This window comes from Phacochoerus africanus, chromosome 3, assembly GCF_016906955.1.
Source record: "Phacochoerus africanus isolate WHEZ1 chromosome 3, ROS_Pafr_v1, whole genome shotgun sequence".
NCBI classification, from domain to species: domain Eukaryota; kingdom Metazoa; phylum Chordata; class Mammalia; order Artiodactyla; family Suidae; genus Phacochoerus; species Phacochoerus africanus.
The window spans coordinates 11,708,814-11,730,374 of NC_062546.1; the positions used below are offsets into that span (position 1 = coordinate 11,708,814).

General features: G+C 44.7%; 1 protein-coding gene across 4 annotated transcripts in view; it reads right to left on the reverse strand.

The window, feature by feature from the left end:
* SLC9A8 (solute carrier family 9 member A8) overlaps window positions 1-21,295 on the reverse strand; it is an 82,526-nt gene extending 61,231 nt beyond the window's left edge. For 3 of the 4 annotated variants that reach the window (XR_007133831.1, XR_007133830.1, XM_047770892.1), the window contains exons 1-3: window positions 21,171-21,295; window positions 18,633-18,811; window positions 12,035-12,115 (exon numbers count right to left, since the gene is read on the reverse strand). Coding sequence is in view for 1 of the 4 variants with exons in the window: in XM_047770892.1 (XP_047626848.1) it covers window positions 12,035-12,115; window positions 18,633-18,811; window positions 21,171-21,196 (286 nt within the window). In the remaining 3 variants the exon portion in view is untranslated. The remainder of the gene's footprint in view (window positions 1-12,034; window positions 12,116-18,632; window positions 18,812-21,170) is intronic. The other variant, XM_047770893.1, reaches the window with a different exon arrangement.
* Window positions 21,296-21,561: the final 266 nt, after the last annotated feature.

Here is a 21,561-nt window from a genome sequence, read left to right on the forward strand (position 1 = left end):
TTTTTTTTGGCCATGCCTGTGGCATGCAGAAGTTCCTGGGCCAAGGACTGAACGCATACCACAGCAGCAACCTGAGCAGCTACAGTGACAACATGGGATCCTTAATCTGCTGCAGCACAGAACTCCAGGATTAATGCTTTTGTTATTACACATGAAGCAGTTATATTTGAGAATCGGTGATTATTCTATTGCCTAAGCTTGTTTCTATATTATTATTTATGAGGCACTGAAAAACTCCATAAAATACAATGCAATATTATTACTTCTAGCACTATTATTATTAAGTAATCCTTTTGAAATGTCCTAGGACTGAACTACAATGCAACATTAAATTGGCAAACTATACCTTTACCTGTCGAGACTGAGGTTCAAAGTTAGATCAATCAATCTACTATAAAAAAGAAAGTACTTCATATCACACAACTGGACACCCTAGAAATAATACCCTAATATATTCCCTTTGTATATTCCTATCAGTAAAACAAATTTGAGCACGCACCTTCGAGCTACAATATTTTTTTCTTTTTTGGCCGCCCTGTGGCATATGGAGTTCCGGGGCCAGGCTGCAGCCCTGTGCCAAAGCTGTGGCAACACGGGATCCATTAACCCACTGTGCTGAGCCAGGGATCGAATCTGCATTCTGGCATTGCAGATGCTGCTGATCCTGTAGCGCCACAGCAGGAACGCCCAAATTATTATTTATTATAAAAAGGTGTTACTTTTTAAACAATATATTTTAAAACAATATATAAAATATAGATTGCAAAATTCAAATTAAACAGAAACGTAAGATCTAATATTTCCTTCTGTCCCCTACAGATCTTTTGCATATACCTCATTAATGGATACCACTGGATTAATTCAAAACATTGCGAGCAATTCATCATTTTTTGTTGAGCCCCTTCTCCCAGGATTTGTCACTTTAAATTATTTTTACTCCTTGAGAGAATGCTCCAGGTAGGAAGGCTCAGAGAGTTTACACAGCTTTTCTGACAGCTCAGGGCCAGTAAGTGACAGTAGACTGCTGGCTCCCAGTACATTCTACACCTCTTGATGCTGAGACGCAGGGAGATTGCACTGCTAGAGCCCATCCACTGCTGCTATGAACTGCTAACACCTTCCTCCCAGAGTGCACTGCTGGTCTATCATTACCGCTATAAAATGTGAGTGTTCCTGAAAATGAACATTGTAGGAAAATGCTGAAAATGTTATTAAGCATAACAATTAGGTTACAAAATAGTATGTAGAACAGGATCCTAGTCCCCCCCATACACACACACACACACACACACACACACATTTATTCGCACTGTGTTAAAAAGAAACACACACTTTGTGGGGCAAGGCATTGTGCTAAGGTATACAATAAACATTATTTAAGCTCATTCTTGCAATCACCCCACAAGGTAATAAACCATAATAATATAGATGATAATAACAGCAGCAGCTAACAGTTACTGATTACTTAGTAGGCATTATACTAAGTGATTTCTATGCATTACCCTGTTTAATATCTGCAGTCCTATGAAGCGAAGGCATTGTTACCTACATTTTACAGATAAGGAAACAGAGGCTAAGGACCAGCATCACCAAGCTAGTAAATAGCAGGTCCAGAATTGTTTTAAAAATGAATTACTTTATTTTTTACTTGATTATGTAACAGATGCCCATGATACAAAATTTAAAAGGCACAAGAGAGTATACAGTAAAAACTTAAATCTCTCTCCCACCCTTGTTTCCTTTTTTCCTTCCCAGAGGGCAGTGGTGTTACCAGTGTCACAACTATAATATACATTTCTTTCTTTTAAAAAGTTTCTATGGCCACACCCACAGCATATGGAGGTTCCCAGGCCAGGGACTGAATCCGAGCCACAGTAGTGGCCTATGCTGCAGCTTCGGCAACACTGGATCCTTTAACCCACTGCACTGGGCTGCACTACAGCAGGAACTCCTATAATATACATTTCTGCTGAGAGTGTTTGTATATTTAAAATCACATACACACATATGTATGAACATATAAAATAAATTCTAAGACAAATGGTAGTACAGTATTTACACTATTGTGATCTTTTTCTTTTAACTCACCACTACCTCTCACAAACTACTTCCTATCAACACAGAAAGAGCTTCCCCACACCTTGTGTTTTGTTAACGGCTGCAGTGTACTTCACTGCAGTGATGTACCATCCAACAGCAGGCCCCTAGTAACAGGTGCTCAGGTGTTTTCCAGGCTTCTGCTATCACTGCCATCCCCGTGTAAGTACATCATTCCACCTGGGTAAGGGCAGCCATAGGCGAAACTAAAAGAGGACTGCCAGGTCAGGGGAACGGACATTTTTAATTCTGTAAAGAGCTTACCAGCTGCCTTCTGTGGGAGACAGTGTGAGGCTCACCCAGTCCCCTTCACTGGCCCCAGCTATGTGAGCTCAGGGCTCACAGCTGTCCCCTTCTCCAGAAAACCGGCTTTAGCTGCAGAAAGCCTCCTCCTCATGCAAGTTGTGCCTGCGCTACACCAGCTCATAGCCAAGGACTAACTGGTGGGGCTAAAGAAGTCCCGCCCCCTTGCCTTAAAGAGGAGATAGGCTCCGTTGTGGGTCCTGCCCCAGAGCCCTCCTAGGCTCACGCTGTTATCACACCCACTGTTTGGCTTTCTCCTTCCCTAGTCTAGTTTCCTCCCTCCCTTACGGGAGGAAAACCCCCTTTAATAAATTACATGTCCCCAAACCCCTGTCTCAGGGTCTGGTTCCAGGAGTGGAGCGTTCACAGCAAGCACAGGATGGGATTCTGGGGTTGGATCACTCGGCAGCTGCCTGGCAAAAAGGACTCCAGCACTGGAGGTAAAATACTGCTAGTCCCTCACTGGGGGTAGCCGTGCCACTGCTAGGACTCGGTTGGGACACTGGTGGGGGAGGCGGTGGCCCACACAACACCTCTGGTCTTAGAGAGCTTATGGGGGAAACAATCACTGTAAGAGCAGTGGAACTGGGGCAGCTGCTGAGCGCCACTGATGCTCTGAAAAGAGAAAATGGAATGTTCAAGCAATCACCAATTTAGCGCAAAAGGGGAGAGTCAGAGGGCCTCCCCAGCAGCATTTCAACAGACCCTCATCTCCTGTGGCCGGAAGGTATCTAGAGCTGAAGATTGGGCACAGGTCTTAGCTGCAAGGGTGGCAGGTCTTCAGAGAAAGTTGAATTCAGGAAGACAAATCTCGCATGCCTTCTCCTATCAGCGCCCTGATAGTAAAAAGTGGGACTCGGATGGGGGATGGGGGTGCCTGGGGTGAAGCCCACGAACACCTTTAACCTTTGGGTTCCCCTGGACCTTCCAGGGCTGTAGAAGTGGGCCACCACCCTGCTGGAATACAGAGTGCCCAGGCTATTTCAAGATGACACAGAAGCCCCAGATGAAGCAAGCGCCTTAGGTTAACTCCTGCTTTCTGTCATAATACAGTCCCCAGGACACAGAACATATGGACATTCCAGAGGACAACACAGTGGTCCACTACTGACATCATGCTAACAGGATGTGAGAAGCACGCAGAGGTGAGCAGATGTCTTGGTAAGACACATACGCTTCCCAGGACAGAAAGTCTCAGGGGCCTGCCTCTTGGGAAGTTTTTAGGGGGTCAAGCGATCTGGACATGTCAAGACATTCCCTCCCTCCAAGCAAAGGACAAGATCTGCTCCTTTTTTTTTTTTTTTTTTTGGTCTTTTTGTCTTTTTAAGGGTACACCCGCAGCATATGGACGTTCCCAGGCTAGGGGTCCAATCAGAGCTACAGCTGGCGGCCTGCCCCACAGCCACAGCAACTCGGGATCCAAGCCGCGTCTGCAACTTACACCACAGCTCACGGCAACACCGAATCCTTAACTCCAAGATCTGCTCCTTCTACCCTCATAAAGAAGCACAATGCTTGGGAGGCCTCCAGCTTTTGGAGGCAATATACTGCACACATGAGGAGCTACTTCAATCCAGTTATTGGCTTTTGAGAGGCTGATGGTTTTGATGAGGCCCAGAGGAAAGGCCAGCTGCAGTTCCAGCTGCTCTGCTGCTTGTGCCATACCACCTGGCAGACCGCTGGTACTAGAAGGATCTGTGGGTAGAAAGGGAGGCTGGCAGGCCCTGAAAGGAAGGTCATGCAGCATAGATCCCTAGGGTTCTGGAGCAAGGTCATGCCATTTTCAGAAGAGAACCAAATACCATTCAAAACACTCTTGAGAAAAAAAACAAACAAACAGCTCCTGGCATGTTCTTGGGCCCCGGAAGAGATAGAGTATCTAAGCAGGGGACATCAAGTGCCTTGGTGGCCAGAATCATCTTTCATAAGCTGGGTTGCCATAACTACCAAGTTGTAAGATCAGGTGGGCCCAGGAGCAATCCTTTTTTTTTTTTTTTTTTTTATCTTTTTAGGGCCACACTGGCAGCATATGGAGGTTCCCAGCTAGAGGTCGAATTGGACCTATACAACTGGCCTATATAACTCACAGCAACGCTAGATCCTTAACTCACGGAGACACCAGGGATGGAAACTGCATCCTCATGGATCCTGGTCAGATTCATTTCCACTAAGCCACGACGGGAACTCCCAGGAGTAATCCATTTTAAGACAAAGGTGTTCCATTAGCCATCAGGCCTGTGCGGGTCTAAAAGGCACAGTAAGCTTCTACTTGTGGCCCAGACCTCCATGCCATCCACTGCTACTACAGCAACATCTCTCTCGGCTCAGCTCCTACATCGGGCCTCACTGGGAGCTCTTTATGATCAGTTGACAGGAGAAAAAACCCAGGCTTGTTCACACATGACTCAGCCAGCCTGACATTGGCCACTTCAGTGTCTGTGATGGGCTCATCAACACAGTAGCCGCTATAGCGGGGAGGGGAGCCATGAAGGGCCCTATGGCCCAAGGCCATTCTAGCTACTGCCACTGCTGGGTGTACGACTGGAGAGGCACAGAGACCAAGGCTCATCTCCTGATGTACGCCCCCCCCCCCACAAGACCAACCAGCTACATGACGACAACTTGATTCCATCAGATGCCTTCCATTCTAGAAAGGGCAATGACTCATTCTGACACTGATGTGTATGCTCGCCTGGATGTCTTCTGCTAGCACCACCATCTGAGGGCCCACAAGTGTCTGAGCCACCAAAGTGGGACACTGTATAACAACCTGGCAAACCAAGAGACTCCCTTTATGGCAAAGGAGGTGCAGAGGTGGGTGTTTAACTATCCTGGTACCATATACTATACCATCCGGAAGCTGCCTGCCAGCCAAAGTGGTAAATGTCCTCTTAAAGATACAGATGAGGGAGTTCCTATTGTGGCTCAGTGGGTTAAGAGCCTGAATAGTATCCATGAGGATGCCGGTTTGATCCGTGGCCTCACTCAGTGGGTTAAGGATCTAATGTTGCCACAAACTGTGGTGTAGGTCACAGAGGCGGCTCAGATCTGGCATTGTGTGACTGTGGTGTAGGCTGGCAGCCTCAGCTCTGATTCGACCCCCGGCCTGGGAACTTCCATATGCCGAGTGTGGCCCTAAAAAGACAAAAAAAAGAAGATGGAGCAGAGGCACCAGCTTGGATATGACATCCGGTGAGAAATGGACCACCGCTCCAGGATGCAGGATTCTCCTTAAACCAATGGCCACTACAGGCTGGTCCATCCCCAGTAGGCAAGCCCAGGTACAGCACACGACGGGTACACCACTTAACATCACCCCCAGGAACTCACTGCGGAGTGAAGATTCTGACTTGGGGGACTGCCACTTCCTTAGCCTGAAACTCTAGGCTCAGTGGCCTGAAAGGGTCTGGCTACCATAAGGGGATATTTCCACTACGGTTCACACAGTCAGAGTTACAATGGCTGCTGCCTGGCTACTCTGGGCTCTTTGTGTCAACACACTAGCAGGCCTAGAAGCAGGCTGCCACACTGGCAGGGATGACTGCCTCTGATCACCAGGAGACATGATGGGGCAGAAAGGAATGTAATTCCTTATGTAATATGTTTTTGACCACAAATGATTTCTTTGAAAATACTTCAAAAATATTGTTAGCACATTTTGTCAGCTATAATTTTAGAATGACTTATGCTATAATAAGGTAATTCTGAAATTCCAGTCCTTGATGTTGCTACCTATACTAAAATAGATACTCCAAAGATAGTATTTTGAAAGATAGAAGACCTGCCAGGAAGATGGGAATCAGGACCTCAGAGCTGTCTGTTTTCTGGGGAAATGCTGTTTATATATTTTGTTTTTAAAGTAGCTTATTTGGAGTTCCCGTTGCGGCACAGTGGAAACGAGTCTGACAAGTATCCATGAGGATGCGGGTTTGATCCCTGGCCTTGCTCAGTGGGTTAAGGATCTGGCATTGCCATGGGCTGTGGTGGAGGTTGCAGACACAGCTACATTGCTGTGGCTGTGGTGTAGGCCGGCAGTTGTAGCTCCGATTAGACCCCTAGCCTGGGAACCTCCATGTGCCACAGGTGCGGCCCTAAAAAAAATAAATAAATAAAGTACCTTACTTTTTCAGTGGAATGTTATTTCTTTCTAATCCACTGAAATTTAAAGAAATCAGCCCACATATAGCAAGTTTCAGAATGTAATTCTTTAACAACCTTTCTTCTTGTAAAATTTAGACTACCTTACTATTCTGGCATATCCAGGAGATTTAAGTATAAAAGACAACTTTAAGATGATAAAATGCTGAGCCAAAGGAAGATGACCATAAAACAAGGAGTTAAAGCAAGACTCCAGGCAAAAGCACACATTACTACACACAGAGCATGCATTTAGCTAATGGCAGCAAAAGAGCAACAATCTGTTCCAAGAAAAAATTGTCACCTCTGATGCATGTTTCCAGAAACACAGAGGCTTAAAAGTGCTAGCACTCTTCCTTGGAATGCCACAGCCTGGAAAATCCTTAGAGTCTAATGTGACCATTTTGTCAATTTGACCACCAATTTTGGCCTTTACCACTAAGATAGCTACACTAATGCCAACAAATGAATGCTGGTTTCTTCTCTCTTAAAAATCAAAGCAAAAAACAAACAAACAAAAAAACAAAAAAATCAAAGCACCCAAGATGCAGGGAGAGTTACCATGGGATATCTTTTTTTTTTTTTTAGGGCCACACCCATGGCATATGGAGGTTCCCAGGCTAGGGGTCGAATTGGAGCTGTAGCCGCCAGCCTACACCACAGCCACAGCAACGCCAGATCCAAGCCACGCCTGTGCCCTACACCACAGCTCACGGCAACGCCGGATCCTTAACCCACTGAGTGAGGCCAGGGATCGAACCCACAACCTCATGGTTCCTATTCAGGTTCGTTAATCACTGAGTCACGACGGGAACTCCACTATGGGATATCTTAAGATGCATCAGCATTAGACTCTCATAGTCTAAAAACTAATGAAAACTGTTACAGTTACAGTTAGGATTCTCCCTTGAAATTTTCTTTAAAAAAACACCATTTTTTAGAACTTAAGTACAGTTAGAATATAATCACAGAATCTGATTTTTCCAGAATTACTTTTAGTCAATAACTCAGAAACAGTAATTATTTGTATCATCTTCCACTCAAAACCCCCACTGAGGAATCTATACATGGATGTATAACTGGGTCACCATGCTGTACGATAGCAAACTGAGAGAACTCTGTAAAAAGCTACAATGAAAAAAAATTAAAATCATTATATTAAATAAATAAATAAAAACCCCACTGCTGACAAAAAAGAACACTATTCTTAGAGTTCCTTTGTGGCTCAATGAGTTAAGGATTCAGCATTGTCATTGCTGCAGTGCGGGTTTGGCCTGGGAACTTCCACATGCTGTAGGTACAGCCCAAAAAAGAAAAAAAAAAGAACACTATTCTTTTTTTTTTTTTTGTCTTTCTGCCTTTTCTTGAGCCGCTCCTGTGGCATATGGAGGTTCCTAGGCTAGGGGTCTGATCGGAGCTATAGCCGCCAGCCTATGCCAGAGTCACAGCAACGCAGGATCTGAGCCACAGCACAGCTCATGGCAATGCCAGATCCTTAACCCACTGAGCAAGGCCACGGATCGAACCTGAAACCTCATGGTTTCTAGTCAGATTCGTTAACCACTGTGCATCGACGGGAACTCCAAGAACACTATTCTTAAAAAAAAAAAAAAAAAAAAAAATACAGAGTTCCCGTCGTGGTTCACCAGAAAGGAATCTGGCTAGTATCCATGAGGGTGCAGGTTCAACCCCTGGCCTTGCTCAGTGGGTTAAGGATCTGGCGTTGCTGTGAGCTGTGGTGTAGGTCGCAGATGTGGCTTGGATCTGGCATTGCTGTGGCTGTTGCGTAGGCCGGCAGCTACAGCTCCAATTTGACCCCAACTTGAGAACCTCCAAATGCCACAGGTGCGGCCCTTAAAAAAAAAAAAAAAAAAACCAGACAAAAAAATTTTACAACTGTTTGGTCAAAACAAGGAGTTAATATAACTAAAAGCAAAACATAGTTAAGAAGGTTGTGACATTTGCGTGTTCCTATTTACTCTGATCAAATGTAGTTATAAGTTAATGGGAGTTCCTGTCGTGGCTCAGTAGTTAACGAATCCAACTAGGAACCATGAGGTTGCAAGTTCGATCCCTGGCCTTGCTCAGTGGGTTAAAGATCTGGCATTGCTGTGAGCTGTGGTGTAGGTCAAAGACACAGCTAGGACCTGGCATTGCTATGGTTGTTGTGTAGGCCAGCAGCTACAGCTCTGATTAGACCCCTAGCCCGGGAACATCCATATGCTGCGAGTTTGGCCCTAGAAAAGACAAAAACAAAACAAACAAATAAATCTAGTTATAAGTTAAAACATGGTTTCTCTAACCATCAACAGTATTCAGGCTAAACTTTGGCATTTGATAGTCAAATTTCCGTTCTTAACCCCATTCTGGCCTTTCCTCGATTTGCAATAAAGTAGGACTAGAAAACCTCTATTTCCTGTTTTGCTATATATACAACGGTGGGCAGTACACTTATTTCGTTTTCATTCCTTATAAATTTCAGCCAAAATATATAACAGTAGTGACTCATCACTACATGGCTAATAAAAATAATTATGTAAACTTCACTAATACATGGGAAGAACAATAAAAGTAAAGAACATAAAAATGATATAAACTCAAACCAAGTCCAGCCATCTAAGCACTATGTGTATGTCTACACATGGTTTGGAAGAGAATGAGGCATGATAAAAACAGCTGGTTGTCCAAGAAAAGGATTTTTTCTTTTTCTGTACATCTATTTTTTAAGTGTGCAAAAAAAAATTTCTATTGAAAAAAAAAAAAAAAAAAAAAAAAGCCCAAACTACTGAATTCCCTAAGTATAGCAAGTATTTGAAAGCTCTGAACAAGGGCCAAAGAAATATCTTTAGAACTTCATGTTGATGCTAGGTTTTTTTAAAGGATGAAAAAAGTCTTGAGCATCATTTGAAAATACAATAAAATAGAAGGGCAGAAATGTGTTTTTAGCATGTAAGACAACCCTTTTCTTCATCAACAATTTCTTAGGAATTCTGAACACTTAACTACATAAAACAAAACGCCAGTGCTATCTCTAAATGACTGCAGACTTATAAGTACCCTCTGGCCAGAAGAAGCAGGGGAGGAAAACTTAACCCTGAAAGAATGAAAACCCCAATTTCTCTGGCAGCTTCATCTAAATTCTTTTTTGGCACAAAAGTTGGAAATTCTTGAAATGGTGGATATCTCAACATTTTAGTACACTTTGCTCCAGTAGGAAAAAAAGTTTTCCTTCAATTTACATGGCTTTATAAAATACATAGCTATTTTACAGCTTTGTCAGCATTTCTACATTCCAACCAAATGTCCTCTAATAAAAAATACTTTCTAGACCCCAGCACTCTGCCTAGAAATGCTCTTAGCATTCCAGTCACCTGAGTTAGCAGATAAGTACTGAAAGTCAGACTTACTTTCTTTTATCTTTTCTTCTTCTTTTTTTTTTTGCTTTTTAGAGCCACACCTGCAGCATACGGAAGTTCCCAGGCTAGGGTTGAACAGGGGGCTTCAACTGCTGGCCTATACCACAGCCACAGCAACAACAGATCTGAGCTGCCTCTTTGGCCTACACCTCACGGTAACGTTGGATCCTTAACCCACTGAGTGAGGCCAGGGATGGAACCCACATCCTCATGGATACTACTCGGCTTCATTACCACTGAGTCATGACAAGAACTCCCAGACTTACTTGCCATCACCCCTCCCAAGACCTGGCTGAAGAGGCTAGTTATTTGCACAGCATCAGCGAAGAAATAAACCTTGTGGATGGAGAGCCTTGGCTGACTCCCAACATCACTGCACTGCATGTCCAGTTCTGGGGTGGCCATTTGGTCAGAGTTCATCCTACAACTTCTGGTGGAACCAGGGAGAAGAGGAGGCCACCTCTCCAGGCTAAGGAAAGTTAGCCTGAAGCTGTCAAGGCTTAGCAGGTGGAGAGAGCCTGCCTGAGAGGGAAGCCAAGACAAAAGGAGGTATGTTGAGAAATGGAGAGAAACTTGGAGTTCTCTTCATGGCTCAGTGGTTAATGAACCCAAGTAGGATTCATAAAGATGCGGGTTCGATCCCTGGCCTCTTGCGGTGGGTTAAGGATCGGCCGTTGCCGTGAGCTGTGGTGTAGGTTGCAGACACAGCTTGGATCTGGCATTGCTGTGGCTGTTGCGCAGGCCGGCGGCTGCAGCTCCGATTTGACCCCTAGCCTGGGAACCTCCATGTGCTGTGGGTGCGGCCCTAAAAAGCAAATAATAATAATAATAATAAAGAGAAACTATAGTTCTTATTTTTAAGAAACTATGTAAGTTGACCACATAACTATTGACATCCTTAGTAGTACCGTGAAGTCCAGGGAAAATACAGGAGGGGTTGAACCAGAGGAGTAGGAATGCTGGTGTTGACAGGGGAAGAAGAAAGAACAGAGTCTGAATGTTCATTTCCAAAGCTAACCTAAACCAGTGCTATACTGGGAACGGATTATTAAATATACCAAACCAGATCCAAGGCAAAGAAAATTATACAAAGCACCAGTGGTGATAAGGGCAAATTAAACAGCATCAGTAGGCAAGTGGAAACTAGTAAAAGTAACTATAATATAACAAGCTGATGAAAGCTTTGGCTGACCTTAGTAAAACCCTATTAAGTATCCCCACCCACATGTTTGTCTTGATTTAATGCTTTCTGAGAATAGATCCCTGCTTCTCCCTTTGTTAACCACTTCAATGAACTTGCAAGTGAGCTCACATGTTATTACACTGATCCACACACGCTAAACAGAGGCTAATTATGTTAACAGTTAATTGCCACAGGAAACAAAAGAGGGAAACAGAAGTGAGGTAGAGGGGAATGCTCTCTGAAGACTCTAGAAATGATTGACATTAAAGTGAGCCATTTCTCGGCCCTAAACCATAAAGTGAAAGTCTGTTCCCACTGTAAAATTCAGTGATTCTGAAGTATCAATTACTTGCCTTAGTTGAGTGTCAGCACAGCCTAGCAGTAGACCTTAGAATGAACATGAATGTCCCTTTCCAAAGCTAACCGAAACCACTGCCATATTGGGAAGGAATTACTGAATATACTAAACCAGATCTATAAGGCAAAGAAAATTAACTTATAAAGCATAAACAATCATATATATAAAATCAACTTATAAAGCAGCGGTGATGAGGAAAAATTAAATATCATCGGTGGGCAAGTGGAAACTAGCAAAAGTAACCACAATATTGCAAACTGATGAAAGCCTAGGATGTGCCCTGAGGGCAGTTCTGGAAGGAGAAAGGGCTTTCAAGCTGTATAGAGGGACTTCCATGTGACCTGCAGGAGGTCATCACCCCTCTCGGAGCCCCAGTGTCCTCACCGATAAAGTGGGACCATAACGCTCTTCTGGCAGCTTGCGTGAAGATGAAATGAGCTCAGATATATACCACATCTCTTGTGGTTCCCTGCACTTTGGAGGCACTCAAAATATGGTATTGATACTGCTTTTATCACAGGCTCACCAATAAGCACTTACCTAAGGAAACAACAGCAACGCTCTCTGGCAGGAAATGCAATCTGTATCGGATCAGTAAATGCACCAATATGATGCAGATAGCTGTGGGGAAAAAAATAATGCATGGTTAGAACATCTCAACTTTGGTTTTTTGTTTCTTTTGGCCGGGCCCGTGGCATGCATAAGTTCCCAGGATAGGGACTGAACCCATGCCACAGCAGTGACTCAAGCCACAGCAGTGACGTTGCCAGATCTTTCACTCACTAAGTCACCAGGGAACGTCATCCATACTTCATTATATGCCTTAACTAGTTTGTTTTCCAGTTACTGAAAGAGCAAGAGACATCTCTCTCTCTTCTAAGCTGTTAAACCTGAAACAACCATTTAAAATTACTCAAACTGGAATTCCCGTTGTGGCTCGGCAGAAACGAATCTGACTAGTATCTGTGAGGATGCAGGTTTGATCCCTGGCCTCGCTCAGCGGGATAACGATCTGGTGTTGCTGTGACTGTGGTGTAGGTCAAAGTTGCAGCTCGGATCCTGCGTTGCTGTGGCTGTGGCTGTGGCTGGCAGCTGCAGCTCTGATTAGACCCCTAGGCTGGGAACCTCCATGTGCCACAAGTGTGGCCCTAAAGAGACATAAATAAATAAATAAATAAAATGACTCAAACTTCCCTGATTCTTAAAAATGGTTCTCAACTTTTTGGAAGTAATCATCAATTGCAAAACTTTAAAAGGGGAGAAAGAAGTCAATGAAATCAATCACTTTTATGCAAATATAACTGCAACAGAATATGCCCACCTGAAGTATTTTGCCACCATGTGATTGGTTATCTTTTAACACAGAAGGAAGTGAGGGTGTTTCACAAACAGGACCAAGTCAAAACTGGTTTGGTGATAAGAACATCAGAAACCTAAACGTGGGGGGGAGGGGCAGTGGTTGAGGGCTTCCCATGAGGCAGGCACTGTGAGCACTTCCCAAACGCTGTCACATTTGACCCTCGACACCCCCTCTGAAGGAGCTATAATCACCACTATCTCCTTTGATTAAAGATGAAAAAACTGAAGCTAGAGAGGTCACATTGCTGGAAGACGCTGCAGGGTTGAGCTTGAGTCCAACCCTGTGCCCTTAACCAACAGGCACCCACCACCTCCCTCCTGGGGGGCCTCCAGGCCTCAACCAGTAAAAGAAGAACAATGTCACTCTCCTCACAGGGGTGTTGTCATGAAAGAAAAGAAACAAAGAGATGTAAAACTATTTGAAAGAAATTTAAGTATTTCTGGACCACAAAAAGCAAACTTTCACATAAATAACTCCTAAATGTAACATCAAGGCTTCAAGGCCCAAATGTAGCCTGCAATTCTTTTTTCTTTCTTGGACACCGAGGAGGTATGCCATCTCCTCAATCAAAGTATTATCCTGACAGTCCTCGATATAAACGTGTGGCTTTTTTTGGTAAAGGGAAATGTTTAAACAATGCACATGGCTGTTAACCGGCCACCCTCAGAGGCCACCCTGACAAATTTGATTATCTTTAGTCCCACCAAAAAGCACCAGGTGGCCAGAGAAAGGAAACAGTTGTAAATATAGAAATTTTGTCCTCCTTTCATTCTGTGCTTTAAACTATCAATCTGTGGTGTTATTATAAATATTTAACCTAGTTAGAAAAAGCCTACATTAAATACTAAGAGCAAGAAAAAAGTTCCAGTGCATGAGCACAACACATGACCAATGAACACATCTACTGTCTAAAAAGGCAGGCATGTGAGCACACAATTAGACAGAAAATAGATCCAGGGAGTTGAATCAGTTTCTGCTCTTTCTCTGCACCAAGGCGGATGAAAAAATGTAAAGCTGGTTCTCATAAATCAAACAAGGATTTGCAGCTTTAAGAACAAAAGTGAAGGAGTTCCCTTCGTGGCTTGGCGGTTAACAACCCAACGTGGATCCTTGAGGATGCGAGTTCAATCCCTGGCCTCACTCAGTGGGTCAACGATCCGGTGTTGCCGTGGGCTGTGGCCTAGGTCACAGAACGAGGCTCGGATCCTGTGCTACTGTGGTTGTGGCACAGGCCAGCAGCTGTAGCTCCAATTCGACCCCTAGCCCGGGAACTTCCATATGCCAGGAGGTGGCCCTAAAAACCAAAAAAAAAAAAAAGGGAACAAAAGAAAAAACTGGTTGTCAACAGAGAGCTACCAGGGAGCTGATCAATGCCAGGGAATGATCTCCAGCCACGCAAAAGCTCTGTGAAGACAACTGGAGAAAAGATTTGTAAATCGTATGTCTGGTGAGGGTGTAGGTCCAGAGTACATAAGGAACTCTTAGAACTCAACAACAAAAAGACAACACAATTTTCAAAAGGGCAAAGACGTTAAATAGACATTTCTTCAAAGAATATGTGCAAAGGGCCAATAAGCCCATGAAAAGATGCCCATCACCATTAATTCATAGAAAAATGCAAATCAAAACCGCAGGGAGATCCAACTTCCCCCTCACTAGGATGGTTCTAATTGCTATAATCAAAAACAAAACAGGGAGATCCCGTTGTGGCTCATGGGGTTACAAACCCAACTAGTATCCATGAGGACGCAGGTTCGAACCCTGCCTTCGTTCAGCAGGTCAGGGATCCGGCATTGAAGTGAGCTGTGGTACAGGTCACAGTCACGGCTCAGATCCTGTGTTTCTTTGGCTGTGGTGTAGGATTGTAGGACGGCAGCTGCAACTCCAATTAGACCCCTGGACTGGAAACTTCCAAATGGCACAGGCACAGCCCAAAATAAAAATTTAAAAAACAAAACAGAAAATGACAAGTGTTGGCAAAGATGTAGAGAACCTGGACCTCTCGTGCATTGCTGGTGGGACTGTAAAGTGGTGTGGCCTCTGTGGAAAAGTTTGGCAGTTCCTGAGAAAGGGTACACACAGAGGAACCATTTAACCTAGCAATTCCACTCCTAAGTACATACCCAAGAGAAATAAAAGCATACGCCCACATAAAAACCTGTACAACAATGTTGACTGCAGCACTTATTTACAATAGCCCAAAGGTGGAAACATTCCCAATTCCCTTCAACTGAGGAATGGATAAACATAAAGCGGAGTATTATTCACCCATAAAAGGGAAACTCTGACACGTGCTACACAAATGAAACTTGAAAACTTCATGCTGAGGGAGGGAAGCCAGACACAAAACGCCACATACTGTACAGCTCCACCTGCAGGAAATATTCTGGGTAGGCCAGTTCCTAGAGACAGCAGAACACTGAGGGGAGGGAGAATGGGGAGTGACTGCTTTTAACGGGAATTAAGATTTCCTTTCGGGGTGATACAAAAGTTCTAGAACTAGAAAATGGTGATGGTTGCCCAACACTGTGAGTGTGTGAAGTGCCACTGAATTGTAGACTTTACTTATTTCATGGCCACACCAGCAGCATATGGAAGTTCCTGGGCCAGGGATGGAATCTCAACTGCAGCTGTGACCTACACCACAGCTGCAGTAACGCTGGATGCTTTAACCCAATATGCTGGGCTGAAGATCAAAGCCATGTCTCCGAAGCAACCTCAGCCGCTGCAGTCAGATTCTTAACCCACTGCACCACAGTGAAAATTCCAAATTATACACTTCAAAGTGGTAAAATTTATGTTATGTTTATTTAACCACATATACATTCTTTTTCTTAAAAAAAAAGAATGAGGTCGATAAAAAAAGCAGTAACACGGAAAGCCCTCCAAGATGTTCTGTGAGATGAAAAGGCAAGTTACAGGACCCCAGATGCACTAAAACAAACTCTGAACTATATATGCCTGCTCATCTATATGTGCATATGAATGTACATATGTATATACACATACAAGTTCATGTCTTCAAGTATGCTTGGATAAAAACCAGAGCAAGAGGGACAAGAACTTGTGTGTGGCATGGAGGGATGAGAATAAGTTAATGTGCTTCTAATTTTTCATGCCTGAAATTATAATTATGGAAAATATATTGAAACATAGACATGTCAATTTTAACAACTCTATTAAGTTTCATGGCCGAGTTCCCTTTGTGGTTCAGCAGGTTAAGAACCAGACGTAGGGTCCGTGAGGATGCAGGTTCAATCTCTGGCCTCACTCAGTGGGTTAAGGATCCAGGGTTGTTGCAGGATGTGGCGTAGACTGCAGATGTGGCTCAGATCCAGTGTTGCTGTGCCTGTGGCTGTGGCCAGCAGCTGCAGCTCTGATTTGATTCCCTGACCTGGGAACTTCCATATGCTGCAGGTGCAGCATTAAAAAGAAATAAATTGAATGGCCTACAAATTAATGTTATCTGTCAAATGACGACAATCGTTAGCTCTAGCCTAAGTCAATAACAACGACTCACCATTGCTTCTACAAGTCAAACATCAGCATTTTGTTTAGATTAAAAAGCTCATTATAATCTAGTCACTTATGATGGAGCATGATAATGTGAGAAAAAAGAACCTATGTATATGTATATGTAACTGGGTCACCATGCTGTATAGTAGAAAAGTGACAGAACACTGTAAACCAGCTATGATGAAAAAAAAATAAAAATCATTATATACATATATAAAAAAAAAAAGCTCATTATAAAAATCTGGGGGAGTTCCTGCTGTGGCAAAGTGGGTTAAGGATCAAGCATTGCTGCAGCTGCAGCCTGGGCTTGATCCCTGACCTGGGAACTTCCATATGCCTCAGGTATGAACAAAACAAAAAACCAAAAACCCTGTTCTTTGGTCTCTGGCACAAGCTAATCTTAGATACTCCACACCCTGAAAATTACTTTGAAAGTCTTACTTAGCCTTTTCACCCTCCTGTGAAAAAAGTGATTATAAAAGTTTTTCTTTTCCAGGCCTGCCTTTTATATTCGCTAACATATCATGCTGACAACAATGTAAACAGACTAATAATACTAGGATTAAGGATTAAGATACTAAAGACTTCTTGAACAAGGAAAGAACTGCTTTTCTTCTTGTATTCAACTACAAAGTTTCCTTTTTCAAAAGAAAAAGCAAACCAAAGAACAAAACAAGAAGTAATCCTAGAAATAGAATTCAATTACACTGACAGTAAAAAATTACTTGACATACTAAATCTAAATGGACATTGTATACTTGTGGTTGGTGTCCTTTTTTAGTATCCAACTCAAAAGTTTTAAAAAAAAATCTATGAAAACAAGGACAAATCCTGGGATTTTAAATAAAATTACCATCTTATTAAAAATAATTAACCAAGTCTGAAGAGACTGTGAAAGAAGTTACACTTTTCCTCAAAAACACAGCCCTAACAGACATCAGAGAAATACTTTGCACCTTTCGGTCCAATTGTACCTTCCACTCTTCTGAAAAGATCTAATTAGAAAGATGATCCAGTATCATTATGGAGGAGCAGAAAGTGTAAACTTTCAAACAAGACTTTGGAGGCTCGTATCCTAAGCTCTCTCTTCTTAGCTAATCCAAAGCGATTGTGCAGTGTCAACTGGGGGTTTTTTGGTTTGTTTGTTTAAAACAGTTATCTACTGTCCAGAGTCTCTGGAAGGCATCTAAGTTACTGCCTTTTATCTAAGCTTCTCGATCCATGTCTGACAACCTGGATGTCACTCTCTAGTCTCCCTCAAACCAGGTTTGTCAATCACTTAACCTCTCTGGGCCTAAATTTCACCTGTTAAAGGAGGATGAATAAAATGAGATAAGCTTGAGAAAGTGAATCCGTTTAGAGAGAAACACTACGTAAGTCAGTAACAGCTCGGGTGGTACACAGCTACGGCAAAAGTCACGACCAGTCAACTGTAATGACAGAGGTTAACGCGAACAGCGTGCTAGGGCAAAGGTGTCTGATCTTTTACTCAACAGCAAAACCCTTAACTAATCAAAGTTTTACACAGAGGCCTAATAGATACAAGAGACAAAGTGCTGCTCTGGTCAGAAAGTCAGAGGCTCTTCCATTTGACACCCCCTCCAGGAACCGCCACCCGCCCAGCCACCCCGGCCCCCCATAGGTGGACACTCGTGAGCAGAGTCTGAAGTACACTAAACTAGAAGATGTTAAAGGTTCTTTCAAGATCAAAGATTCTTTAATTCTTTCTTTCAGAGGACATCTAAGATGCTACATAAAGAAAGGGCTCTTCAACATTGCTAAGTTCAATGACTTTACAAAGAAAAAAGGAGCATCCTGTGATGATGTTATGAACTGACTGATCATTGACCCTCAGCGTTTGAAGTGAACCAAATGGGAGGAAGACCTGACAAAGTCAACACCAGATAGTGTTCTCACTGTGGCTCATGGGGTCAAGAACCCCACTCGTACCCATGATGCAGGTTCGATTCCTGGCCTCACTCAGTGGGTTAATGATCTGGCGTTGCTGCCAGTCTCAGCACAGGTCACAGACGCAGCTTGGATCTGGCGCTGCTTCGGCCGGCAGCTACAGCTCCAATTCGACCCCTAGCCTGGGAACTTCCGTGTGCCACAGGTGCAGCCTTAAAAGAAAAAAAAGGAAAAAAAAGAAAAAATAATAAATTTAAAAAAAGAAGTCAACAGCAGTGGACATGGGGTTAACCATATAGACAGGGCACACAGACACTCATAAGGGTAGCAGGTGGTGTTTCTGCATGCATTCACCTAGGACGAGGAGGCTGAAGAAAATGGTCATGCCGCTCGACTGCTCCTCCTGCTGAGCCTGTTCCCCTGTCTGCACGGGGAGGATGGGCTTGGCAGGGGTCGGGAGCACCAGTTTCGTAGTGACAACTGGGGTGGTGTGAAGGGTGACATTGAAACCTTCGTGAGTTGTATTGGGGAACCTGTTGGAGAACATGAAAAGCAACAGAATTAGACAAGGGACAAGGGCCCCACAGGATCAATGCACGCACAAACCAGAAAGAGAATGTGGCACAGAGCTTTATGGGACTCACAAGTCTTGCAACCAACAGGAAGGCCTTGGAGGGAAAATGATTAGGAAAATCCCTGCCTGCCACAGCAGCAAGGTACCAGCAGCCTCAGGGGCTCTGACAGAGCCACAGGACAGAGAGAAAGGGGAATCAGGGCGGGTGTAGAAACAAAATGCTGCCTGCTCTTTGCACTTAACGGGGGATTTAAATGGAAGCAAACTAGAATCTGGTGACAGTCCGAGGCCCATTACTGTTTACTTATTTTATTTCTCCAGTGGACATTCTTTCCCTGGGATTCCCCCCCCCCCTTACAAACTGAAGAAACCACCTGAATCTGCCCAGTTGCTGATCTGGTCAGAATGCCCCACCCTACTTTACAAAACCCTCCTCTGAGTTCAAGAGGCCCACGTGTAAGCCCCTCTGCAATATCCCACTCCACTCTACCCCCATGTTCCTCACAGTTATCTCTCACATTGTGCTGGGACTGTAAACTAGCCCAACACTGACACAACAATCATGGTAGATTAGAACAACTAATGTTCAGGGTTTTTTGGTTTTTTTTTGTCTTTTCTAGGGCCGCATCTGCGGCATATGGAAGTTCCCAGCCTAGGGGTCTAATCGGAGCTACAGCTGCCGGCCCATACCAGAGCCACAGCAATGCCAGGTACAAGCCGCATCTGCAACCTACACCACAGCTCACGGCAACGCCGGATCCTTAACCCATTAAACGAGGTCAGGGATCAAACCCGAAACCTCATAGTTCCTAGTCGGATTCGTTAACCACTGAGCCACAAGGGGAACTCCAGAACAACTGATGTTTTATTCCAGGGGCCAGATAACATACAATCTACTTAACATAACCTACTTAATAGGCATAACAAGTCTGAGGTAGGGTACTACTACTTTCTCTCTTTCACTCATGAATAGCAGGCTCTGAAACATATAACTTGGCAAATATCACTGTTATCGGCAGAAACAAGCTCTGAAACCAAACTGGAAATCACTGGGCCATATGACCTCTTTTGCTTTGTGCTGCTGAGGCCCAGTTTAGTGTCTGGAACAGAGAAGATGATCAACAAGTAAGCTGACTACAGAGTTCGCATCCTGGCTCAGCAGTAACGAACCCGACTAGAACCCACGGGGACACAGGTTGATCCCTGGCCTCGATCATTGGGTTAAGGATCTGGCATCGCCATGAGCTGTGGTGTAGATTGCAGATGCAGCCCATATCTGGTGTTGCTGTGAACTTCCATATGCCGCAGGTGCAGCGCTAAAAAAAAAAAAAAAAAAAGTAAGCTGACTAAATAAAATGACCACCAGGCCAAAAGACATACATGAAAAGTTGTCAGATGAGGAAGTCAAATTTCAACCACTGGTTGATTCCTTGTTACTTTTTACATACTCATTCCACAAACATATAGGGCATCTATAACATGCAATAGACTGTGCCTGGCAGGTGGGTAGATGGACTAAGAGTGGTCCTTCTCCAGAAGTACCTGGAGGACAGATAACCCCACTCCCTTTACCTCATCTTGTACAGCTAGCCCCCCTGCTCGCTACACTCCTGCCATCCTGCCTTCGTCCCTCAAAAAGGCACTCAGTTCTTTCTAGATTCGAGGTTTTTGCACCTGCTTGTTCCTCTCCCACCCCTCTTTCTGGTCATAAAGATTTCATCTGGCACACCACCTCTTTCTGAGAAGCCCCCCGCACCCTAATGCCACTGCGTTTCCTTCAGAGCACTGAAAACATGCTATTTATGGTCTTTTTTCCCCACTAACACGGAAGCTCTCTGAGAGCCGCTCCTGGTCGGCCTCCTTCACTACCATGAGACCAGGGGCCGCAAAAGATTAGATGGCTAGTTAATGAACAGATAAGATTCAGTGAAAAGAAACATATGAAAAATGATCGTTACAATGGAGGAGGCGGCTGGCTACTTATGGGGAGCGCGTGGGTGACTTTCTGGAGGCGGCGGAGCGCTGCGAAATCAGATGACCGAAAACTGGGAAAGTGAAATTTGGGTTGCAGTTTGCGCAAGACGGCTTTCGAGACCTACGCTGGGCAGCCGATCCCCAGCCCGAGGGTCCAACCTCAAGGAGGCTGCAGGGCCCAGGCCCGTCCCTCCCGCCCTCCTCGCAGGGGCCGGCACGGTCAGTCCTGGCCAACCAGCACAAGGAGCTCCGCCTTCGGGGGCCGGAGGGCGGCCTGAGGTGCTCGCCGTCACCCGATGGGGCCCAGCCCTGCCGCCTCCGCTGCCCGGGAAAAGCCCACTCACTCCTCTTCCGCCATCTTCTCCCCCATCCGGCCGAGCCTCCGAGACCACCGAGTTTGGAGCCGCGGGGCTAGCGGGCCCGCTTGTGCTTCCGGCTTCCGCTGGAGGCGCGGGCGGGTCGACGAGCGGGGGGCGGGGTCTCGGCTGCGCGAGGGCGGCATTTCTGTCCCATCGTCTCTATGGCCCGAGGGTGGGAGGAGACTCGTGGGGGGCGGGGGCGAAATCTGTGGGAACTTTCAGGATGTGTGTCCGGCCTCCGTCTCTTGACCCTGGGGCCTCACGAGGTTCCGGCTTTGCCCTTCCACAGGGTAGGGATGTTTGGGGGACGTTTGACCTGTGAGGTCACTGTGACTCACCCTAAGAGCAAGTTCTTTCCATCCAGTGCCAGGGCTTC